Below are 26,453 nucleotides of genomic sequence, written 5' to 3'. Positions count from 1 at the left end.
GACAGAAACAGACCCTGTCATGCGGCCGGACGATTCTGTTTTACCAGACACCAAGGGTTAACAGGGCACAATTGCGCCACCATGTGGGAAATGAAAAACCAGAATACATTAATCCACAAGTGTGGGCAGAGGATCCCACTTCTGACACCAAATGATGAACCGGATTCTTTTACCCCTCAGTCTGGTTCAGCTATCACTGAGTCGAATACACCTTTAAAGTTCAACACAATTTTATTAGCAGGACTTTGTCTACAGTATCGATTTTGACTCCTGATAGAGTCTTGTCGATCCTGACAGAGCAAGACAAGTTACATACAAAAGTTCACACATTTATACAGTATCAGTAGGGGTTGGATCATCATTAACAAGGGTCAACACCAATCATAAGCTGGGCATAGGTTGGCCATGCGGGGTTACATGATTGCAGGCCAATCACAGGTAGTACACTTGGCTGATCACGCCGCAGTTACAACAGCAAAGGGGATGCCTCCTATCTCCCAGCTTGGAATGTCCCCCCTGTTCCTTATCTCCTAGCTTGGAATGTGTTTCGGCCTTGCTCAGCTTATTGCCGCCATTGATTAATCCGCTCCATAGAGACACCCACACCAGACCTGATAAACTTATCAAGTCTCCTCCACCGATGAGACAATGCAGGCCTTATAGTAAAGAGCTGAGCATGCAAACAGATGGCCGAAAAGAGGCCCACTGTCCGAACTACTAGCTAACAGGCTGCTAATTAACCCTCGCCTAACCGCATTGCTACTTCTGCTACTTTGCCATGCAGGCACTTTACTATTTTACTGGAAACTGACCACGTAGGCATTTTCATTAGGGGGGCTCCACATAGGCATTCTCAGTATCGTCAGGGATGACTTGCACTCGGCAGTTTCCATTTCGGGAGACTTTTTTGCAATGGTTTGTTGGTCTGAGTTCGATTTAACTTTTGAAGCACATTTGGGAACGATATAGTACAGAATAGGATCTAAACAGCTATTGAACGAAACCAGCCACAGTAATATAATTTTTGCCTGTTGCATTTGCACCAGCCACTGGCAGTCATTACGAACAATTCGATAGATACTTGATATGATCTGATAACTGAGATATGGCAAATGACAAGCAATGAAGGCAGTTATGGCCACACAAATTATTAACTGTGTTCGAATGTGAAGGTCCTGGTTTTGTTGAATCATGCTGCTTTTACTCATTTTGAACAAATACTGTATGATAAAAGCATTACAAAAAACAAATGCCATCAAAATAATGAAGAATATTATTGAAATGGCTACAATTATAATTGAAGTGGCCTGTGAGCCTTTATAAATCTTGACACTGTAGCACATTGATTCAGATGCACTCATTAGTCTTAAGGTATGATATAAAGTTGTTGATACAATTAGAATCCCTGCCGTCCAGAATGCAACACAAGCATATTTTGCAAAAGCTGCATCATAAAATACACTCAGCTTGCTTTTGTGGTATTTTACAATTATTGCATATCGGCTAACACTTATGAATGTAATACACAGTGACCTGCATACTAGTGTACAATAAAAACACAAGTTAATGATTGCTGTTACAGCTATACATGTCACAGAGTTTTCTTCCCAGGCATCTACCATAATCAGCAGCGTTAATCTGAATGGAAGGACCAGGCAATTGATCAAATCAGCCACCGAGAGGTTCACCAGATAGATGAGGACTCCATGTTTCTTAGAAGATTGCCTTACAAATACCAACAAGGTAAGGCAATTTGCCGGTAATCCAATGCAAATAATGAAAGAATACAAGACTGGAAGGATCTCCTTCTCCAATTGGCCAGCTGTATAGTTACACGTTGTATCCTGCCATTTTGCGGTGAGATTCATGATTCACCACTGCTGTCAATATCCTAAAAAGAGAATGACACACTTTCATAAGAGGTCGAAATTCAAAGGGTAAAACAGTGGCACAGTGTGTTGGAGTTTCAAGGAGCTAGCAAATGGAATGGAATGATTCCCCTCATTGGGAGTTACTCAATTCAGTCCATGCATCGCAGGGAGAGACTGAACAAAAATATTGGTTGAGTTCATAAAGTTCAAAAGAACCCTAGCTTCCCATGAGATTATGACTAAAATATTGAATTTCAACTCCTCCTCCTCCTCCCCCTCCATACATCCACCCCTGATGGCTTCATGTTGTACAAATCCATAGAGAAGTTGTCCACAGAAGAGCAGATCCCACAGGATCTCAGCTGGAGTACTGCAACTGGTCTCAGTATGGAATCAAAATAAATCAGCCAGGCTTGCCATTCCCGACCGCTGCCCTGCGAGAAGTACCCATGTGTACACGTCAGATAAGCACAAGATACGTAAGTGGAGAGATTAGAGGGGTCTTTTTACCCAAAGTATTATCAAAAGGTGGAATGCTTTGCTGCAAATTGTGATCGACGCTAAAGTGATTACAAAATTCAAAAACAGTTGCTAGATAATTATTTCAAGAAGAATATTAAGGGAAATGGGGAGAATGGAAGGAAAATAACGCTGTTTAAAATCAGCCTCCAAGAGGGACCCAAATAAATTGCAAGGACTGAATCGCTTTCTCTTGTGCTAAAATGTTTGTGTTTCTAATAGAAAGAAAGACTTGCATTTATACAGCGCCTTTCATGACCTCAGGATGTCCCAAAGTGTCTTGCAGCCAACGAAGTACTTTAGAAGTGTAGTCACTGTTGTAATGTAGGAAACACAGCAGCCAATTTGCGCACAGCAAAGTCGCACAAACAACAATGAAATAATCAACAGATAATCTGCTTGCCAGTGTTGTTAGTTGAGGCATAAATATTGGAAGAACTCCTTCCCTTGTTCAAATAGTGTCACGGGATCTTTTGCGTCCATCCGAGAAGGCATTTCCGACAGTGAAGCAATGAAGTGTCAGCCTAGATTATGTGTTCAAGTCCCTGGAGGGGGAATTGAACCCATTACCTTCTGACTCAGATGCGAGACTGCTTCCACTGAGCCATGGCTGACACCAGTGACAATGGTGTCAACCTCCAGCTACTGATACGTAAACTAGTTTTGAGTGTTGGAGATGATTTTAGCTGAAACAAAAGGTTTTCATATGTCAACTCCATTTAAAAATGAAAGTGAGAACTGAGGTTGGAGGATATGGAATTAGTAGAGTTATTACTTTGCATTTGCCTAAATTGTAGTCAGGTTTCCAGGGACAGCAACAGGGGTTAAGAAGGACGCTGATAACAACAGAGATAGTTAGAAGCTCTTCAACCAGGTACGGACAACATAAATCCATAAATCTTAAGGAAACAGGAATTGAAACATTTCTATAGATTCAGGAGAGATTACCGAGGATTGGAAAGTGACAAACATAAGGTTAAAAAGACATACCTCAAAGTTATATATGTATCCCATGGCCCTCAGGAACTGAGGTTTGTTGGACCAAATGATTTTTTTCTGTTCCTAAAATCTTTTACAAATCCAACATACTTTTTAATAGCATCATTTCTTTTGCAGTCCATTATTTGTACTAAATTCCCTGTGGCTAGTTCAGCTTGTGATCAATTTCCTGCAACTCATTGTCCAACCATAATGTGGTTTTTAAATAGATTGTCTTCAGATGAAACCCAGATGCATCCTCTCACACTCTGATACGGCTGCCAAAGACTGGTAATGTATCTCCAGTCACTGAATAGCATCCGAAACCAAAAATGGAAGGAACAAATATATTTTAAAACCTGTCACTTACGTGCTAATTATCACACATCCAAATGCAAAGTTCTGTGAAACGTGAGGGTGACAAGACACTTGTCACAGCTGCTAAATTGAGACTGACCAGGTCAGTGGCTGGAGGGCAGTATACAAACTTGAACCATGACTGGTGAAATCAGAAAAACAAACATTCAGTTTGTGTGTACAACAGTTCAAATAAAGTCAGAAATGGAAACTGATTCACTCAAAAAGCTACAAGGCTGAGTTAGTTGAACAACAAAAACAACAGCTTGCATTTAGCGTAATAAAACGCCCTAAGGCACTTCACAGGAGCATTATCAGACAAAATTTGACACCAAGCCACATAAGGAGGTATTGGGACAGGTGACTAAAAGCTTGGTCAAAGAGGTAGGTTTAAAGGAGCGGCTTAAAGGAGAAGAGAGAGTAATAGAGAGGCAGAGAGGGTTAGGGAGGCAATTCCAGAGCTTAGGGCCTAGGCAGCTGAAGGCATGGCTGCCAATGGTGGAGCGATTAAAATCAGGGATGCACAAGAGTCAAGAATTGGAGGAGCGCAGAGATCTTGGAGGGTTGTAGGGCTGGAAGAGGTTACAGAGATAGGGAGGGATGAGGCCATAGAGGGATTTGAAAACAAGGATGAGAATTTTAAAATCGAGGCATTCCCGGACCGAGAGCCAATGTAGGTCAGTGAGCACAAGGGTGATGGGAGAACGGGACTTGGTGTGAGTTGGTATGTGGGCAGCAGAGTTTTGGATGAGCTCATGTTTATGGAGGGGGGGAAGATGGGAGGCCAGCCAGGAGAGCATTGGAATAGTCCAGGCTAGAGGTAACAAAGGCCTGGATGAGGGTTTCAGCAGCAGCTGAGCCGAGACAGGGGCGGAGATGGGCGATGTTACAGAGGTGAAAGTAGGCGGTCTTAGTGATGGAGCGGATACATGTTTGGAAGCTCATCTCAGGGTCAAATAGGACGCCACGGTTGCAAAATGTCTGGTTCAGCCTCAGACAGTAGCCAGGGAGAGAGATGGAGTCAGTGGCTAGGGAATGGAGTTTGTGGCGGGGACCAAAGACAATGGCTTCGGTCTTCCCAATATTTAGTTGGAGGAAGTTCCTGCTCATCCAGTACTCAATGTTGACAAATGAGAGACAGTGGAGGAAGGTGGCTGCGAGATAGAGCTGAGAAAGTAGAGAGTCTGTTTTATTGCTTCTCAGCCATTTCTTCAAATAATGTTTTATGTCTACCACAGCATTTTTGAAAGAATAAGGTTAAGTAATGAATTTTAACCAGTCATGAATCTATAGGCATCAATGCACCACAGGTATTCATTTCAGGCTGATGGCAGTTCAAAGCGATGCGAGGCCAGTGTACCCTAGTTATACTGCTGATTCAGAGTTATTCTCTGGCCAAGGATAATGCAGCTCTCCACGGCACTCAGACGGAGGTTACATTTTAAGAATAAATAGCCGATGGGGAGGTGGAATCTGTGCAAATATTAAAAAGATTCAATTACATTTCGAAGGGCTCCCAGCATTTTAAGGTATTGCAGGCAGTGCAAAAGGAGCAAGGCTACCTCCTCAGGCTGGTCTCACATCACTTGTCTATATTTAATTTGGGATAACTAAGTCTGAGTTACAATGGGCCAGAAATCGCTCCTGAAATAACAGAGGAGCTCAACAATGCTCTCTGTTGTTAGTGGTCAATTGAAGGAGCAAGTTCCCATGTTTACACATACGCAGTGAAACACTAAAATGCTCCTAGTGGTTCACCGGTGCTATGACAGCTTCGAATTAAAGGGCCATCGCACGCTGCAATCAGAAAACTCATTGAAAAATCGCAAACTTGCTTATCTGCCCATCATAATTACGCCACCAAACAGGTACGCTTAAAAATACCAGGTCTAAATTAAATTTCAAATGCGCGGTTAGTCGTAACGACAGCCAAACAGCTAAAAATTGAGTTTTAAAATTGTGGAGTCTCATATTACTCCTTATTTTAATAGTTTTTGGTCACTAAAAAAAATTTTTAAACTAAAAAATTAAAATTTTTTTTCCCTTTCTGTCTCTTTAATTTAATGCAATTTTTTTTGGCTTTTTATCAAAAAAATTTAACATTTTTATTTACAATGACATCCAGAATACTAACTTTAAATGAATGAAGTCTGCTTGAGCAATGTAGTCGGAATCTGTGGGCGTGACTTCTCTTCCTGACAGATTTTGTGGGCGTGTCTTCTATTCTCATGGATTGTTCCATGCGCATCAACTCACGTTGCTCAGAGGCTGGGTTAATAGCACATAATTTTTTTAAAGCTCAAAATCAAGCAGTTCGACGCCACGGAGGCCGCAGTAAATATTTTTGTTAATTTAATTTGCAGGAGCCGCGGTGAGCGTTGCCTTGCTGCTCAGCGTGATTTCTGGCCCATTACACTTTTTACATTAATGTGTAAAACTGAAGCCATTTCACAGCAGTCTAAAATGTGCAGCGTAACTGCCCTGAAGTGCTCCATATGATCACTGTATTTTGACAGATTTGCAAATCAGAGTTGGACGTTGAGAAAGCATTATGCCATACTTCATGTAAACGCATAGAGCCAAGGTGTTTCCCACAAGTACCTTCTCTCCTCCCCACAAAAAAAGTCAAACTAGGGGGAAGGTATCAACACTGCAATACTGATTTTTAAATGACAATACCAGGTAAATATGAAACCATATAACTTTACTGCTCTATAACAAAACTGAAAAATAAATCGTAGCATCTGTGCCCCTTTAAAAAAAAAATCAAATGGTTAGAAAGAATTATCATTGATTTTAACAATCTTTGTCTCGTGCACTGCCAGGACAGAGTTGAGAGAACTTCATTCTGTATCTGGCCGTACTATACCTGACGTGAGAGTGCATGATGGTGGCACTGGGTGTGAGAAATGATGAGTGAGATGGTGCTCCATTCCTCAGAACTGAAAAGGACGTGAGAAAGAAAAAGGACAATTTACATAAATTACACTCCCGAGACACCTCAATTCCATTTCGGCAAAGTGAGCTTTAAAAAAAAAATCAAAAGATAAACAACTAGAAAACATAGAATATTAAAAGTAAAGGAGGAGGTCTAAATGCATGGGATGGGGTGGGGGGAGGAAGGGGCGGGATTTCAAGGTGAAATTTTCCTCTATTCGGGTAGGTTGTATTTGAAGTTTGGGTTTTCTTCCTCCCCATACATGGAGACTCCTACTTTGAGCTTCCAAATTCTCAGAAGCTGCTCAGCTGCTGTCAAGCACAGGCTCTATCAGCGAGCAGCTCAGTATCACAAACAAGCACTGCTTCCGATCCTTGATGGTTATTAGAGTTATTTGAGCTGGAAAATTTCAATATCAGTAAAGCTACTTGACCTGCATACCTTCTGATTGGCATCCAGGACCACATACAGTGCTGATTTGCTATACTGCCTAATGGGTCCCATAGCTGACATTAACTAAGTGGCTCCCTGTGGAATTCAGAGAGCAGAAATGGTGGATTTACAGAGAGGAGTTTTTCCTGAATTTATTTTTTTGCCGTACCTAGATGAGAGCGTAGTTCACAGTGAACGTACTGCTTCTCACATTTGCTTTATTCTTTTGTGATAACTCTTTGCAGCTGTTTGATTTTTAAACAATGGCGGTCTCTACAATCTAAAGCCAATGAAAACAACCCAAACTCTTCAAATTAAAAAAAAACCTCAACCCTGATACAATTAAAAATAAGTAGCCATATCCCCAAAAAATCCTCCAAACCGATAATGATATAAAAAAGACTAAAACCTCCTTACACACAGTAGCCACTCACATCTAAGTAACTGCTGAACGTGTACTACATCCTGGAAAGCACAGAATAGCAGCATAAAACATACCTGATGTAACGATCAAAATTCAAAGATAAATCTCTTCAGGTTTCAAGTATTTTAACTCTCCTATGAACCCCACAGACACCAACGCAAATAAAACTAATCGCATAAAACTTTATGGTTTGTGTCCACATAAATAACATCTATTACGTGAAATAACCCCACCTCCTTCCAGACCAAACAGTCAAACGAATACGTGTTGACACCTATAAATTGAATGAATATTCATATGTGATGATGGTGCAAGCTCTTGGCCTGTTATACAAAGTTGCAGTGATATTGGCACATCGGACACAAGCTCTAGTTCTTGTGACTTTCATACAACATCCAGTAATTTCTTTTCTACAGAGATGAACGAGTACTTTACGCAATTTCAGTGCGATATTTTTGTTTCTACACACGTGAGCAATAAACAACTAAACCAAACCAACAACTGCAGTAAAACTAGACCTATGTCAGGGTAAAATGAAAGATAGAATTTGCATTTATATACATATATTTATATAGGACATGTCAGAATTGGCAAGAAACATCATAGCCTTTAATTCTGAGAACTAAAAGCATCTCTAGTTTTACATAGCTGGCATTTTCCTCAATCAACTGTTATAATGTGAATTAAAAATGCACAAAGCTAAGTAACCTTTTAGGGCAAAGTTTCCCGGTGTTGTCTATTAGGAGTCTTCCTGCAAGTCACTTGATATAGCAGTTTTATGTCAGCCCACTTAATGGTACCTGTGGTTTAGAAACTTGTGCAACAGAATCCAGCTATGATAATCATACGTTAACAGATTAGCAAATAGAAAATAAGCCTCTATGGCATTACTAAGTAATGAACAAAATGATAACCCAGATAAAATGAATTCAAAGCTACAATTCACAAATCCTCATCGAGGGTCTGACTCCTAGGCCTGGAATTTCGTGCGGACTTTCACCATTTCTTTCTCGCCCCGCCGAGGAAACTCGCGCGGAACTGATCGACAACTGTTTTACGCTGAAACATCGCTACGCATGAATTTCCTCAATCATTTGCATCGCTTTCAAAACCTCACTTGGTTCATTAACATAACCCCGCCCCTATGCAAAAGACCAGCGAATACACTCAAAGTTTTCGGCGCAGCAGGACCCAAAATTACTATTCCTAGTGTTTAATAGCATTTTTATAACGAGATTTTGTTTTTCTTTCTCCTTACTGAGACCTGCACCGTATTTTCTATATCTTTGAATACTTTTTTTTAAATGACATCAGAATCTGTTACATTTAAAAAATGCTTTCACATTTGCATTTTCTTAATGTGCATAAATGATGGTTTGGTGGCTTCAAACTTTAATTTTCATAACATCAATAAGAGAAAGTGACCTTAAGAAGGAAGGTGGCGTATGTTCCATGCTTTCCTGGGGCAGCAATTGTTTATGCTGATTTCCGCTCGTTTTGTGGCCTACGCCAATGTGATTCTCAGGAAATTTGGGTGTAAGGTCCCATTGGTAAGATCAGCGTAAAAACTGGCATAAATTTCAGCATAAGAGAACCACATGTACACACAGGCATGGCCAATGGTTCACTCTTAATGCCCTCAGGGCAACTAGGGATACTGCCTTGCTAGTGTCACCTATATCCTGAGAACAAAAAAATGCATAGGGATATATGTATATTATGTATATATGTATGAGTATGTGAGAGAGAGACAGACACACAGAGAAAATTAACCACAGCTTCACACAAGGACAGAGATTGGTTTTGGTTATTTATGGCCAAGGATCAACTTGTCATGTGAGTGGAGCCATCCATGAGGCCATGCTTATAAAACATGAAAATAAAATTATTTTGTCGCAGAGCCTCAAGATTTTGCCCACTTTTGACGTGTGTGTAACCTGCACAAGTATTTGGAATCTTCAATGTTGCCACATTTAATTTACATAGAATAGCATAGAACAATAGAATTTACAGTTCAGAAGGAGGCCATTCAACTCATTGCGATTTTGGTGTAAGGACGTCTTCCAATTTTTTTCAGTAGGTTTCTCACCCAACAACCAGCCAGATTGACAGGCTGGCTGTCAGTCAGATGGCAGAGCAGCCAGGGAGCGGATGCCAGAAGATAAGTCTTAGATCGGGGTGGTGGGGGTGGGGGGTGGTCATTGGGGAGTCATAGAATCATAAAAAGTTACGACACAGAAAGTTCCGCCCATCGTATCTGTGCCTGCCGAAAAAGAGCTATCCAGCTTAATCCCACTTTCCAGCACTTGGTCCATAGCCCTGTAGGTTACGGCACTTCAAGTGCACATCCAAGTACTTTTTAAATGAGTTGAGGTTTCTGCCTCTACCCTTTCATGCAGCGAGTTCCAGACCATCACCACACTCTGGGTGAAAAAATTTCTCCTCAGCTCCCCTCTAATCCTTCTACCAATTACTTTAAATCTATGCCCCTGGTCACTGACCCCTCTGCTAAGGGAAATAGGACCTCCCTCTCCACTCTAAATAGTCCCGTCATAATTTTATATACCTCAATTAAATCTCCCCTCAGCCTCCTTTGTTTCAAAGAAAACAACCCCAGCCTATCCAATCTTTTCTTATAGCTAAAATTCTCCAGCCCTGGCAACATCCTCGTAAATCGCCTCCGTACCCTCGCTAGTGCAATCACATCTTTCCTGTAATGTGGTGACCAGAGCTGTACGCAGTACTCAAGCTGTGGCCTAACCAATGTTTTATATAGTTCCAGCAAAACCTCCCTGTTCTTATAATCTAAGCCTCAACTAAAAAACGAAAGTATCCCATATGCCTTTTTAACCACCTTATCTACCCGTCCTGCTACCTTCAGGGATCTGTGGATATGTACTCCAAGGTCCCTTTGTTGCTCTACATCCCCCAGTATTCTCCCATTTATTGTGTATTCCTTTGCTTTATTTGCCCTCCCCAAATGTATTACCTCACACTTCTCTGGATTGAATTCCATTTGCCACTTTTCTGCCCATCGGGGTCAGCGGCCATTGTGGGGGGGTGGTCATCGAGCTTGTGGGTGGGGGTTTTTTGATCGTTGGTGGGGGGGGGGTTGGACATTGTGGGGTCGGTCGACTGCGTGTGTGGGATCGTGGTAGATAGGCTTGCTGGGCTTGGAGGAAACACTCCTGCTGCTCCTGGCCTACGAGCTGTGCAATAAAGGCACTTACCTGCTAATCCGGGCCTTCTCGTCTCCTCTCACTTGGCAAGAATAAGAAGGTCCAGGTATCCCGGCCCTGAGAAATTTAAAATAAAAAACCTATTAAATGGACGCCCCGCAGCCTCCTTAAAAGATTTTACTGACCGACCAGCCTCCTGAGAGTGGTTTGGTCATCTGCCCCGCGACCGCCCACCCCACCCCGGTCAAAACCGGAAGTAGGTGGGTTTAACTTTTTTTTTACAATTTTTACCTTCCCAACCGTCCCCATCCCACCTGTTTGTGGGGTTAAAATTTACCCCTTGTTGTTTGAAGTGCAAGTCGAGGGGGAAGGAGAGAGCGGCTTAAGGAAACAGTTGGCAGAAGATAAAAAGAGTCTGGGAATATGTGTCCTCTAGGATAGTCCTAGAATAGTGGGCTGTTCTGGCAGAGGAGGATGAGGCCTGCTAATTTGCTAATTTCTAGTCCAACAGCTTTATCTTGGGACTCATTTGTTTACGTTAAAAGCTTCTGCCTTTCTGACCTGTGGTTTTCAATTCAGTCATGGACATCAATGGGATTATTAACCTAAAATCTCCTGTTGATGAGAGAGGTGTTTTATGCCACCAAACCACACATACCCATTCCTGTATAATAACCCAGCAGTTTCATTCACTCACAGCAAAACCTATTCTGGTTGTTAACTAAATTAGTTAAATTACAGCTGTTTGAATATAAAAGTGAGTAACAAAACCCTTTTTTAGAAAATCTAGCAGAGGATTTTAGCATTTATGTTGGGGAGCAACCAGAGCCTACTCAATAATGAGGGAAAATGAATTCAAAGTATTTACCTGGGGTTAACTATATACAACAGGGAGGGGAGCTTCATGTACAATATGTCCAAAGGCACAGGGACTCCCATGACTTCCCTTTCTTGATGTTTTAAATGTGGAGAATTAAGGAAAAAATGTTCTTTTGCATTCTGGTCGAATAGTTTCATCAATTACTGCAGATGCCTATGTCACTATAAGGTGGATGTTAGAGAAATTATGTAACTAACAAAAAAGCACCAAGGTGATCTTATTTCTATTAATTAATTATTGTGCAGTGTTTAAAGTAGGCAAAATATCCACTGCATTTGTTCAATATTGGCCCATAAATTGCTGGAGAAATAATGGCAAGTTCACAGCACCCAGTGTTAATAGTACTTAAAAAACACAGCAATTTGTGGCATGAGTTCCCAATCGTCACAAACTGCTGGATGATTTGCCCCGCTCCACCATTAGCCATGCCAAAACCGAAAAAAATGGCCATCTCGCTGCAAGCATCCCCATTGTGTTGTGAAATTGCTGGATTTGCGTCGTTAATATGAATTAATCTCACCGCAGCCATTTGGGGCTGGTAATTCATGTTGTAAGGGCCTTGCTAACGACACGATTTAAGGTGCTGAAATGCCACTGGACCTTGGAGGCCCAGAAAGGGATAAATGAACTGTGGAGTCTCACTCCTGCAGGTAGTAAATTGTCCCTAGAGATTTTTTTGAATTTTAAATTTTTTTCTTGCTTTTCCTTTATCTCTTTTTCTCTCTCTCTTAATCCAATCTTTCTTTCCCTCTCTTTACTTCTCTTTCTGTATCTCATTTGACTCTAATTCACCCGATTTCCTTTTCTGTCTTTCACTCAGTTTCTTTCTCTATCCTTAAATCTCATTGGTTGAGGAGATAGACCATTGGACCCGATGTTCAGGAGGTCCCAGATGTCCCGTTGACCTTGCCATCATCAATTCGCGGTGCAGAAATAATACGATCTGAAGGGTGAGGTTAAAAAATCCAATTCATGGCACGTGCCAATCCAGCAATTTCTGGGCCATTGTTTCTCTGTAAACATGCAGTGATGAGCTGTCTGTGTAATTTAGTCCCCTTCTCTATACTAACAACTTGCCACAGAAACGCAATGGTTCATCTCAAAAACTTTCGTGCCAACACGCCCTCACACTAGCGTTTTACCTCAGAATCCGTTCACATTTGTTTTATATATGTTGGTGACTGGAATTACCATGACATTTGCACCACACGCACAAAACCACAACACAGACTAAAAGAAGAAATTCACAAAGCTAACGGGCACAGACGAGCACGAAGCTAGCATGGTTTTAAGAAGTGTCATAAACTTACAAGAATTTATTTAGAAGGTAAATTAATTGGGGTAGTCATCAGTTATTCTAAGTTATTCTATACTTGGATTTTCGGAAAGTTTTAAAATCGTCTTTTGTATATTGGATAGCAAATCTACTCTATCAGTATCACTTCCTGTACTGAATGAATTGCTATGTACATGTGGGATTTTTACTATTTTGTCGCTGTATCCTTTTACAGATGGCGCAAGGGAACGAAACGAGTCTGGTTGATTCTCATTAGTCCTCAAAAGCTAGTCAGAATGATTGTTTATGAGAATTTGCTTTGATTTCTTTCATTGCCTGAGAATGGATGCAAGTGACAATTTTGTATTCAGCATTTACCACAGGGTGCAATATGCAATAGACCCTGCCAGATGTGATATAGAATTACACAAGAGGGATGAGGGAGCATGAAGCTGACATGAAATATAGACATAAGCACACAAAAAAAAATGAGATACTGACTAAAATGAGGATATAATTAGATACAAACAGAAATCTAGAGAGAAACAGCAGCAGCACCAACAATAATACTCATTAAGTACAAAGATGTCTCAGAACTTTGCAGGGTGGACACCCACCCTGGGGAGGGTAGAAGAGGAGGAGGAAGGTCAGGAAAGGCAAAAGCAAAGTCGGAGAGGAAGATCTTAAGGAGGCAGGAAGAGAGATGGCAAAGCGGAAATATCTAAGGAGGGAATTTTAAAAAAAATATTTGTTCTTGGGTTGTGGGCAAAGCTGATAAGGCCACATTTATTGGCCATCTCAAGTTGTCCTGGGAAGGTCTTCTCCTTGAACAGCTGCAATTTTTGTGGTGATGGTGCTGCCACAAAAGTGTTAGGTAGGAAATTCCAGGATATTGATCCAGCAGCAATGGAGGAATGCCGATATATTTCCAAGTCTGGATGGTATGCGACTTGGAGGGGAATTTCGAGGTGATGGCGTTCCCACGACATTGCTACTCTTGTTCTTCTCAATGGAAAAGGTTGCAAGAGGGGGAGGTGCTGTTGTGGTGACTTAAGTGAAATGCTGCAGTGCATCCTGCACCCTGTACATACTGCAGCCATAATGTGCCAGTGATGGAGGGAGTGGAGATTGATTCTACTGCTAATCAAGTAAATTGCTGAGACTTGAGATCACACGCCTGTAAATCACACTCCTGACTTGAGCCTTGTAGATAATGTAGGGGCATTGAGGGGCCAAGTGTGTATCACTCATCACAGAGTACTCAGCCTCTGTCCTGCTCTTGGGAGCACTGGTATTGATATGGATTTGCACCAGGACAGGGCAAGGGAGCTGAAAGAGTGGCCACCAATAGTGGACAGAGGCCAGTAGGAACATGAAAAAAGAATTGGGCTATGACAGAAATACAAATATAGATATGAAATAGAACAATTTGAAACTACCAGCATGTTCCCAAATACATGGCAGGATACAAATGTTTTAATCATCCAGGTGAAAGATAAAGACCTGTTGAACTGCAACTCCGAGAGGCCAAAATCTCCAGTCAGCCCCAATTGTGAAATCCTGGCCTAAATACTAGCTTAAACTTTAAAGTAGCTTAAACAATTTGGTCCTCACCCTAACACAGAAAGACCAGACAGGATTTATCTGCAAGAACACTGACATCTTAATATCTTGCACCACATTAGCTTGCTCTGGGAGCCACCTGTGCTGCATCGCTTAACACCCAAGATATTTTGACATAATAGGGTGGAACTTCCTGAGGGGCACACTATACAGTGTGGGTTTTTGGAATATTAAGAGTGTATGGGTTTTAAGTAAACATTCATCAGATGGATCACCCCATTGTCCTCAAGCCCAATGTACATTGTAGTCACATCTTGCCCTTTAACTTAAACTGAATAGGCCCCTCCTCTTTTTACTAACTCTATTTACCAAAGGTAGCTATACCAAGCTTAATAGACACGAGATCGGCATGGCTGGTGCAGCTGAGCCATTAAATCATTTAATGCTCTCCGAACAAAACAGCAAAGCTCCCAGGAATACATTTTCCATTACCTACAAATCAAACACTTTCTCATTTGAGCTGTGCAGAAAGTTAGAGTTGCTCAGCCCTACACTGGAACTCCATACTACCACCACACACAATGTATGGGGATAGGAAGCTTTTACTCCTATCTGCCCAGAAAATACAAAATGCAGCAAAAAGAGCTTGTGGAGAGGAATTTGAACAAACGCAATCTGATGATGAATAGGAAATCACCTACAAGGCAGTGCACGCCTGTAATAGTAAAAGGTTCGTAAATTGGGATCAACTTACTGGCATAAAATGAAATGCTAGAGTCCCAGTAGAGGCTGTGACCATGAACCAGTCCTCCCCATAGCGATCCCTCTGAACTGAGGAATGAGCAAGCTCCTGGAATGCCTGGTAACTATAGCCCAGAGGTGGTGGTGGTGGTGGGGAGAACCTCCTTCAGCCTCTCACCGTGGGTTGAATTGGTATGAAAAATAGCCCAAATAAGAAAATAATGTTCTCACTGAGAATGAACAAAGAGAAATTTTTAAAAATAAAAGCAAAATACTGTGGATGCTGGAAATTTGAAATAAAAACAGAAAATGCTGGAAACACTCAGCAGGTCAGGCAGCATCTGTGAAGAGAGAGAAACAGAGTTAACGTTTCAGGTCGATGGCCTTTCATCAGAACTGGAAGATATCAAACACAAGAAAGGAAACAGAAAGTATCAAACACAAGAAGAATCTTCCAGTTCTGATGAAAGTCAGACACCTGAAACTTTAACTCTGTTACTCTCTCCACAGATGCTGCCTGATCTGCTAGTTATTTTTAAACATTGGTCACCATTTCTAACTTACTAAGGGGCTGACATAGCAACAGCACTTGTTAATAGCTAAAGTAACTGTCCAATTAAAGATTTTCACAAAGTTATGACAATTAGGCCAAAACACCACCAAATAAGGATATTGAGGCTAATTAGAGCATTGCACGAAGGTACAAATGTCATTGACTAAAGCCAGCTGTTAACTACTACTAAACACTCCTATACTTACACTGCCTGTCACGATATCACAAGTGCTATAGATACCATGAAAACAATGCACGATAGTACAGTGTAACTGAAGAATCACAAATAAAACAAGAAAAATAAACAAGAAAATATGAAGTTGACACTAAGATGTTAAAATGACACAAGGAGAGAAATAGAAACACTGATACAAACAGAAATTCAAACACAGGAGGAAAGAAATTTAAATTCTCTCTTTAATTTCCTTTTTGTAAACTTATGTTTTACCAACTCACCTATCCCTATTTTATGTCGCATTTTCTGCACAGTAAAGGGGTGGGGGAACAAGTCTAGGCAAATAAATGCAATACACTCATTTTTTAAAAAGGAAATTTGCCTAGTTAATTAGAAGAATGCATTGTTTTTTTTTTATTCGTTCATGGGATGTGGGCGTCGCTGGCGAGGCCAGCATTTATTGCCCATCCCTAATTGCCCTTGAGAAGGTGGTGGTGAGCTGCCTTCTTGAACCGCTGCAGTCCGTGTGGTGAAGGTTCTCCCACAGTGCTGTTAGGAAGGGAGTTCCAGGATTTTGACCCAGCGACGATGAAGGAACGGCGATATATTTCCAAGTCGGGATGGTGTGTGACTTGGAGGGGAACGTGCAGGTGGTGTTGTTCCCACGTGCCTGCTGCCCTTGTCCTTCTAGGTGGTAGAGGTCTCGGGTTTGGGAGGTGCTGTCGAAGAAGCTTTGGCGAGTTGCTGCAGTGCATCCTGTGGATTGTTATTGATGACTTCAGTACAACACATTTGTAATTTAAAACTTTATTTGAAGACAAGAGGATTTTGTTTTTAAATTGACAAATTGGATCGAAGCATCAACACCTATAGCGCAGGGCTGAAAAATAGTTCAGAAGAGCAGATGTGGTAAATCAAGAAATAGCAGTAGCATAAAGATTTGGTTTTAAAAGCTGCTGGAGTTTGAGGGCAGACTGATCACCGAGTCTACTTATAATTTTAGAAATACCCTTACCAGACCAGTTCTCAGGAAACAAGTGGTTACAACTGTTCTTCAGAAAGAACACAGGCTTTATTTTAAGTGGGTGGTTGCAGCAGATCATAAAATGTGCTTAAAGATTGTTATGGATTTCCGCTTTATGGGGCACATTTTCATGCAAGCAGAATTTTGGTTTATAATTAAATTGCAAAGCACCCAGTTTTCCCCAAATGTTTGTTGGGAAACAACTTGGAACGTTCAGTAAAAAATGTACTTGTCAAACAAATGTAATATTTAAACTAAATGCCTAACTATTTTAGCTTTGATTAGTAAGAACATATAAGAAAAGGTAGGACTGAGAAAATGCCATTTAGACCATTGAAGCTCATTTCTCTATAGAATTCAGCTGCATTTTGAATGCCCCTATTTTTATCTCCCTTATCCAACCCGGCAGATTATTTCAAGCATTTATCACTCTTTAAGTAAAGAAGTTCTTCCTAAAATTTGTTTTAAATTTTCTTTTAACTTATATGATTTGTATAAAAAGCATAAGAGCATCATGAAGCACAAACTTTTGAACTTTTATTAAAATAATTTTTGACTGAAAAAACAATGTGTATGTTCTGGGTATATACATTATGAAGTTTATGTATATATTTACTGTTGCTGCCCCATCCCCATTCAATATCCTCAGGGTAAAACAAGAACTCTTTAATTTTTTCCTGAAGATATATAAGTTAGACTATTATATTAAAGTGTTGTTAAAACAATGTCAAATTTCAGTGTGGGATCTTCCACCTGCCTTTTTTGTTTACACTTAGAATTCAAAGATGATAATTGTTCATATAAATGGATTTATTTATGCAACTGTGATAGCTATTTATCTATCAAAAGAACACTTCACTATCTCCAGAAAGATCTTTTGCAAACTTCCTCCTGAATTCTTCTACCGGCAATCGTGCACCCTCCTCCACTTCCACCCCCACACCATACCTCCTTGCAAAAGCGTAACTTAATTCACAGTAAGTAACATAAGAAATAGGAGCAGGAGTAGGACATAAGGCCCCTCGTGCCTGCTCCGTCATTCAATAAAATCATGGCTGATCTGCGACCTCAACTCCACTTTCCCGCCTGATCCCCATATCCCTTGATTCCCTTAGAGTCCAAAAATCTATCGATCTCAGTCTTGACTATACTCAATGACTGAGCATCCACAGCCCTCTGGGATAGAGAATTCCAAAGATTCACAACCCTCTGAGTGAAGAAATGCCTCCTCATCTCAGTACTAAATGTACGACCCCTTATCCTAATAGTCCCCTAGTTCTAGACTCTCCAGCCAGGGGAAACATCCTCTCAGCATCTACCCTGTCACGCTCTCTTAGAATCTTATATCTTTCAATTAGATCACCTCTCATTCTTCTGTACTCCAGAATGTATAGGCCCATTCTACTCAATCTTTCCTCACAGGACAACCCTCTCATCCCAGGAATAAATCTAGTGAACCTTCATTGCTTCACCTCGAAGGCAAGTATATCCTTCCTTAGGTAAGGAGACCAAAACTGTACACAGTACTCCAGGTGTGGTCTCACCAAAATCCTGTACAATTTCAGCAAGACTTCCTTACTCTTGTACTCCAACCCCTTTGCAATAAAGGCCAACATACCATTTTCCTTCCTAATTGCTTGGAGTAGCTGCAAGTTAACTTTCTGTGTTTTGCGTACGATGACACCCAAATCCCTCCGAACACCAACATTTAATAGTTTCTCACCATTTAAAAAATATTCTGTTTTTCTATTTTCCTACCAAAGTGAATAACCTCACATTTCTCCACATTATACTCCATCTGCCACCTTCTTGCCCACTCACTTAACCTGTCGATATCCCGATGCAGATTCTGTGTGTCTTCCTCACAGCTTATTTTCCCACCTAGCTTTGTACCATCAGCAAACTTGGATACATTACACTTGGCCCCTTTATTTAATATAGATTGTAAATAGCTGAGGTCCAAGCACCAATCCCTGTGGCACCCCACTAGTTACAACCTGCCAACCTGAAAATGACCCGTTTATTCCTACTCTCTGTTTCCTGTCCATTAACCAATCCTCTATCCATGCTAATATATTACCCCCAGTCCCATGAGCCCTAATCTTGTGTAACAACCTCTTATGTGGCACCTTATCGAATGCCTTTTGAAAATCCAAATATACTACATCCACTGGTTCCCTCTTATCTACCCTGCTAGTTACACCCTCAAAGAATTCTAATAGATTTATCAAACACGATTTCACTTTCATAAAACCGTGTTGACTCTGCCTAATCATATTATGATTTTCTAAGTGCCCTGTTATTACCTCCTTAATAATAGATTCTAGCATTTTCCCTACGACTGATGTCAGGCTAACTGGCGGAAAGCTCCCTTTTTTCTCTCCCTCCTTTCTTGAATAGCGGGGTTACATTTGCTGCCTTCTAATCCACGGGGAGCTAATGGTTTAGCACCACAGGAATTTTTATGATAATATAATAAAAATGTACATTTATTCTCTGTCATGTGACACTTCATTATGTGACATCCGAGGTATATTTCTATTATACTTGCAGCTGATTGACTGGTAGGCAAATTTGTTTCAGCTGATCAAGGTAATTCGGATGTAGTGTAATTAAGTGCATAACGCACTTGCACCCTGATTATGCGATCTCTGGGTGCAAACACACAGGAAATTCCACCCCTCAATCATCATTGAAAGTTAAATCTTTATTTGTCAGACAATGTTGTTATGACGAATCAACGAGGAAAGCTGAAAGATGAATCAAATGAATGCACAGTTTTGAAGCTGTGAGAAATGCACAAGGAACACACAGGGCTATTTAAAAGTTTCTAAGGCAGGGACCTGAAGATAGGAAAAAAATCACAGCTTAATGTATATGATCAAAAAATGTGGTCAAAGCTTTGATTGATCGCAGTGTTCTGACAATAAGAACAACTGACAGAAACTACAGTTAAGCTGCAAAGGAAATTTTCAATATTTCATTGAAACTGTGGTTCAAAAAAAGTCATTGATGATTCTGCACCCTGGAAGCAGAGTGGGAACGGGAACTATCATGACTACAGGAAAACTGATGTGTCATGATTTTCAAAAGCAGTCCACCAGCACACTGAACTGTTCCATAAAATAATTTAGGTCTCCTCAGATGTACAGCTACGGTATTGTAATGGTTATGTTACTGGACTAATAATCCAGAGGCCTGGACTAAGAGAACGAGAGCTTAGGAGTCTGAGAATTTGAAGTTGGTATCAGTAAAAGTGATCACGAAGCTGTCGAATTGTCATAAAAATCCAAGTGGTTCATTAATGTCCTTTAGGGAGCAAAGGAAGGAAACCAACATGTGACTCCAGTCTCACACCAACGTGGTTGACTTAACTACCTGAAGTGGCCTAACAAGCCACTCAATTGTATCAAAACAATACTCAATGGTTCACGAAGGAAGCCCACCACCACCTTCTCAGGGCAAGTAGGGGTTGGATGCCAATGAAGCCCACATCTGGAGAATGAAAAAAAAAGATGTGCTTCCTAAATGAACTGTTCTTTGTTTTGGAGTAAGTAGCTGAAATTCCAAAGACACGGCTAGAGTAGGACAGTGTAATAAAGAAACAAAAAGTGAAGCAAACTGTAACAAAGAACTTTGCTTTCATGCTTACAGCATAAGTGTACAGAAATGTTAAATCTGATGACAAAGGTTCTGGATGACACCACAAAACAAGCTTCTCAAGTACGTTGGCAAATGATAACTAAAAATGGGAACCTACTTAAAATAGACAGTCAGACACCAAAATCCCATTATAATAAACAAATTAAAGGCCTAAGTGCATTTTCTTAAGTTAAGATTAAGAACAAAGGCAAATTCATGGATATGGATAAGCCATATTCCCTTGGATAGCTTTGATGTTCAGTTATAAAAAAAATGGCTTTACTCCAAATCAGAGAGTAAGAAGGGGAGTCAATCAGAGACTGCAACTTGAATCTAAGTCATAAAAATTAGGATCCAGTAAAATAAATATTCCATTTTAGAAACATAACCAAACAGAGAAGCTAAGAAGTCAAAAGCAGTCAATTCAGTTAAGGGAACCATCTCGCAGTACTGTGACCATTAATTCAGTAACAGTTATGCAACTCCTTAAACCCCTCCATAACATCACCTGTTTCCGCTCCCGCCTCAGCCCATCTGCTGCCGAAACCCTCGTCCATGCAATTGTCACCTCCAGATTTGACTATTCCAATGCTCCTCTGGCCAGCCTTTCATTATGCACCCTCCATAAATTTCAGCTCATCCAAAACTCTGCTTCCCATATCATAACCTGCACCAAGTTCCATTCACCCATCACACCCCCTGTGTTCGCTGACCTACATTAAAGTTCTCATCATCCTGTCCAAATCCTTTCATGGACTCCCTGTCTCTTAATCTCCTCCAGCCTTACAACCCGCCAAGATTTCTTGTGTTCCTCCAACTCTGGCCTCATGCAGCCCGCACTTTTATTGCCCCATTATTGGTGGCTGTGCCTTCAGCCATCTAGGCCCTAATCTCTGAAATTCCCTCCACCTCGCTCTCCGCCTTTAAGACCCTCCTTAAAATCTACCTCTTTGACAAAGAACCTCCTAATATCTCCCTCTTTGTCTTGGTGTCCATTTTTGCCTGATTACACTTCTATAAAGCAACTTGGGACGATTTTCTACATTAAAGGCACTCTATAAATGCAAATTGTTGTTGTAAGAAGAAACAGAGAAGATGAACCACAAATGAATCCATCGCAGAGAACTTGCTGAAGGCATATCCTAAATGCCATAACCAGACAGAGCCAGTTCACCATAGAAGGGGATTCAACTTTAACCCAATTGTGTGACAATTTCTGGAACAAAGAATTCATAACCATTGACTTAAATGATAATGAAAGCCATTGATCGTACTGCTACACAACTGCAAAAGACTACACATAGTGCAATTCTTAAATCCCAGTACTGAACAAAGCTATACAGGAGATGTCCACATGATTGCAAGACAGATACAAATAAGGAAGGCAACTAGGCCCATCTCAACTCCTCCGTATGGATAGAAGATTTGTGCCAGGATTTTCCTTAGGGTTCCTCATGACCAGCTACCGTAACCTCAGCAGATGACCAGCTGAAACCTTGTTTATGCAATGTATCCACCAACATTCTGCTGAAGTTATGGCCGAGGAAATACCTGGCACTACATTTTCCTATTATGCCATCTAACTGACTTTCGAATGAGTCTAGGGTTTTTGTCTCCATTACTTTACCAGAAAGATCATTCCAGGTGTTTCCTTTTTGTCTTAGTGACCAAAACTGACCATTGCACTCAAGATGTGGTTGTCAAGGTACTGTATATGTTTTAGCATGACCTCTTCCAATTTATATTCAACTGATCTCGGAATGTAATTAAGTACCTTATTCACTTTGTTTAGTGTGATTTGACATGTTAAGTACTGAATTTAACATCACTCCTATATCCACTTCTGTTTCACTTTAATTATTTCTACATCCATTTTTCCTGCCAATGTATCGTACTTACACTTATCTCTATTAAATTTCATCTGCCTCTTATTTGCCCGGTGGCAGATTTTATTAAACTCCTTTTGTAGGATCCTGGCTGCTTTGATCGTCTCAACTTTCCCCCTCCCAATTTGGTATCTCTTGAAATTTGACCAGTTTGCTTTGTATTAATGTAGGAATAGTATGAGCCCCAGCCCTAAGCCATGCAGCAATCCACTCAGTACTGTCACTGACCTTGAACATCACTCTGCTAACAAGTGCCAGCTGTTTTAGTTCCGACCCATGCATAAGTTTTACTTTTAATTCCCAATGTTTCAATAAAAGCCTTTCATGAGGAACTTTATCAAGGTGTTCTGGAAATCGAGATATACCACATCATAAGGTTTTCCACCGTTCAGCTGGGATGGCACTTCCTCTGAAAATTCAAGAATGTTAGCTTGGTTACAATATAGTGGGTCCTCTGCAACACTGATGGATGATTCTGTCATGATGATTGTTAGCACTTCATAAATTTCATCCCTAGTTTCCTTTAATACCCTGGGATAGATATCATCTATCCCAGAGATTTGTTCATTTTGAGTCCTTTAAGTCTATTTAGAACTTCCATCTCATTGATGTCAAGGTCCTTGAGCTCAATTTTCCTGGGAAATTACGGATGCATTGGGGGCGGGGGAGGCTCCGAAAATCGGGGAAATCCCGTTCAGGTTCGGAACCCGGCTCCAACCCGCATCTGAGTGTGCGCGTGCCTCCCGAATGCAGAAGTCCCACACGCAATTAAAGCTGGCAGAATAATCTTTGACACAATTGTTTAGATAGTTTAAGTAGTTGAACTACTCAGTTTTCTCCACATTGAGGCAGGGGTGCGATTTTGAAGCATCCTCAGCGTGTTTCCCATGCGGTAGGAAACACTCCATGTTGTAACAGACGTGTTTCAGCCAGCAGCCAGTGGGACACTCAAATGCTTCTTTGACAGATGGGGAGAAAAGGTCACTTATTGCAGCAGGGCACTCTGTTATTTCAGACAAAGTTTTGGCTGCGAGATCTTTGTGTTTTCACTGAAAATTCTTACTTTCCACTCAAAATTCTTCTGTTCACACCTATTTAACTACTTTGTGGACCCCCTCAAATTCACACCGTCAGGATGCGGGGCGGGGGGGCGCCATGGCTGCATTCACCACTGCATCCGAGGAAGAGCAACATCACCAGCCTCAGCTTCAGGAGGTCCCATCCACATCTGCCAACCACATGAAGGAGGAGGAGGAGGAACCCACGGGCAGAGCAGCGGCTCACCTGGCTGCTCGTGAGGCCAGGGAGTCACTGATATGTGAACGGTTCTCCTAACATCAGAAAGTGTGAAGAGTCCAGTCCTCAGACCACCTGGAAAGAGCAGCGCCCACACCAGGCCACCCATCCCTCCCTGCACAAAACTACACGTACACCCACTGTAAAGTGACCCAATGAGTGGCATCAAGTTTCGCCGTTCATGGTGAACCTCATGAAAGGGCCCTATCACAAAAGCCGGTCAAGAATGGGCAAGACATGGCAGCAGTGGTGACAATTATAAAGTTTAATGTCACTTTAACAGAAACTAAATATAAATGAAAAACATGACAGTCTGTCAAGCACCCTTGTGCATACCCTTTGTGCTCACAAAACCTTCGCTTTTCCCATACGACTACTTCTACGTGGTGCATCCCGTGTGGCTGCAGTAGATGTAGTGGCAGGTTGCTCATGTTCATGCCTTGACTGCTTAGATGCTTTGGGTCCATGTTCTCTGGGTTTTGGAGCCCGCGAGGGCCCTTCCAAAGACTGCTCCACCTGCACCTGTGCAGGGGCAGACTTGGCCACCTGGAGAAGAGGCAGCACTGGGGGTACTGGTTGAGAGAGGGGCAACGGGTGAGACATGGGAGCGCTTTGAGTGGCGTCCCCACTTCCATGTCCCCTTTCGCCATCATCCCTCCCCTGGGCCAGGGCCACATCACTTCTACCACTCTGCTGGACAACAGTTTGGAGGAAATGTGTGATGCCTTGGAAGGCCAGTGCTAGTGTATCTGTCTGCCTGTTTAAGGCGGCAGAATGTTGTTCAGTCTGAGTCCGAACGACCATTGTCAGGGCCTGAATGGACTCATTTGTGAGCCGCGCTTGAAATTCAATGGAGGCTAGCCTTCTCTCCATCACAGACATTCCCACACTAACCTGTGACAGTATCTCAGAGAGTTGCTCACGTCCCTGTGACAGTATCTCAGAGATTCCATCCCGTACCTGTGTCACCATTCCACTCATGCAGGAGTTGGATTCCTTCATCCTCTGTGCGATTGTGGAGAGTGCGCGTGGCACCTGTTCCAGTGCCTCGCAAATGTGCTGCTGTCCCTCGATCATTCTCCTTTTAAAGGATGGCCCCCAGGGTTCCGCATCTGTGTCCAGCTGAGCAGAGCCTGGAGAGGAGTGCTCTGCAGCTGCCCCTGCCACCAGTGTCTGCTGATGCTCACGTGTGTGGCAACTCACCTGGTGCCAACCCAACTAACTGAGGACTAGAACCCACGAGGTGTGTGTATCTGCGCTGGTGGATGGCTCGCTAAGGTGTGATGGTGCACCTGTAGAGGCCGGCAGGTTCTCTGAGGAATCGCTCTCTGCCGTCACAGCAGTTGCTGAAGTTCATTGTAAGAGAACAGAAGGCAATATTAAGCATCATCACAGATGTGTCATGTTGCGATGAGCATACTGAGGTGCTGAAGATGGAAAGGCATGTTAACATTAATTCATATTGTGTGTGATGAATGCTAAAGTTGTATCAACAGATGTTTGTCGGGTGCCAGTCTCGGTGTTCCCGACGGACAGGCACTCGAGGGTTTGGCTAAGCTCCAGCGCCTCCTGCTCCACCTCTGTGAGGATGACAATTTGTTACGGCCCCCCTCCGGTCCTCGCCCTCTCCCGTGCATTCTGAGCTCTCTTCTCCTAGAAGGGGAGAAAGTACAGACGTGTGAGTGAGTGATGGTGAAGTGGCCAACTGATGAATGCATTGGTTTGGGTGAGGCTGAAAGAGATTCATCAGAGGGTGAGTATGAGACAGCTATGACATTGTATGAGGATTGGGTTGAGTGGTAGGGGTGGTTTGACTAATGGGGAGGTGAGGAAGTGCTGGTAAGTTGAGGATGAGCCTTAAGTGGGTGTGAGGAGTGATGTGATAGAGTAGTGTTGGCAGTGCTGAATGAGTTGGGGAGTGGGGGCGGTGATGTGGAAGACGGAATGTAGGAGAATCAGTAAGTGTACTCACTTTGGCTGACCTAGTTAGGTCATTGAAGCACTTACTGCACTGAATCCAGGTGAGTGATATGTTGCTGCTGCTCGTGACCTCTTCTGCCACCTTGAGCCAGGCCTTCTTCGTGGCAGAGGCAGGCCACTTCCTCCCGTCCGCCGGGTAAAACAGATCCCTCCTCCTCCTCACCCCATCCAGCAGCACTTGGAGTGAGGCATCGTTGAACCTTGGAGCAGCCTTGCCCCTGTGCTGTTCCACTGTGGTGTGTGGGTGTTTGCTCCAGCAAAAGCCATTGGAGGACTGCCCCTTTAAATAGAGCTCCTCCAGCTGGCAGCCTGTGATGCGGGTGCGCTGTCCGCCCGCTGCGCAGCTTTCGGACGGCAAACCCGGAAGCCACGTTAAGTGGCACCAATTGAACCGCGATCACTGGGAAAATGGACATTTTTTATTGGGAGGGTTACCCACACGCCCATTCACCACCCCCCCCGCCCCCCCCACCCGCTGCCATCCCGCCTCTACTCTAATATCAGGGCCCTTAAGTCTGTAAGGATTACTTTCATTACAGTAGGGCTTATTTCCATAGTCTTGTATAGTGAATAATTCAAGGAAACTTTTATTGAACATACTAGCTTTTGCCTGCTCATCCTTAGTCCCTATTAGCATCTTTTAAGGTCCTTACCACATCCCTTATGTCCTCATCTGTCATAGCACTAAAATAATTTGTTGATGCTGTTTCACACCCACAGCTCATTTACAGTTCCTGCT

General features: G+C 42.1%; 1 protein-coding gene across 3 annotated transcripts in view; it reads right to left on the bottom strand.

The window, feature by feature from the left end:
• Positions 1-212: 212 nt before the first annotated feature.
• The window catches only part of LOC137300531 (probable G-protein coupled receptor 34), a 101,942-nt gene continuing 75,701 nt past the window's right edge, over positions 213-26,453 (bottom strand). The window contains exons 2-3 of one of the 3 annotated variants that reach the window (XM_067969647.1): positions 10,750-10,815; positions 213-1,891 (exon numbers count right to left, since the gene is read on the bottom strand). In XM_067969647.1, the coding sequence (XP_067825748.1) occupies positions 798-1,868 (1,071 nt within the window). In that variant the 5' untranslated portion in view covers positions 1,869-1,891; positions 10,750-10,815 and the 3' untranslated portion in view covers positions 213-797. Of the gene's footprint in view, positions 1,892-3,380; positions 3,636-7,593; positions 7,665-10,749; positions 10,816-26,453 lie in introns of those variants that run through there. The other 2 variants (XM_067969648.1, XM_067969646.1) reach the window with 2 other exon arrangements.

The sequence above is a fragment of the Heptranchias perlo genome, chromosome 31 (assembly GCF_035084215.1).
Source record: "Heptranchias perlo isolate sHepPer1 chromosome 31, sHepPer1.hap1, whole genome shotgun sequence".
Lineage (NCBI taxonomy): Eukaryota > Metazoa > Chordata > Chondrichthyes > Hexanchiformes > Hexanchidae > Heptranchias > Heptranchias perlo.
Note: the sequence above shows the minus strand (reverse complement) of the source record. Positions and strands in the feature narration are given on the sequence as shown.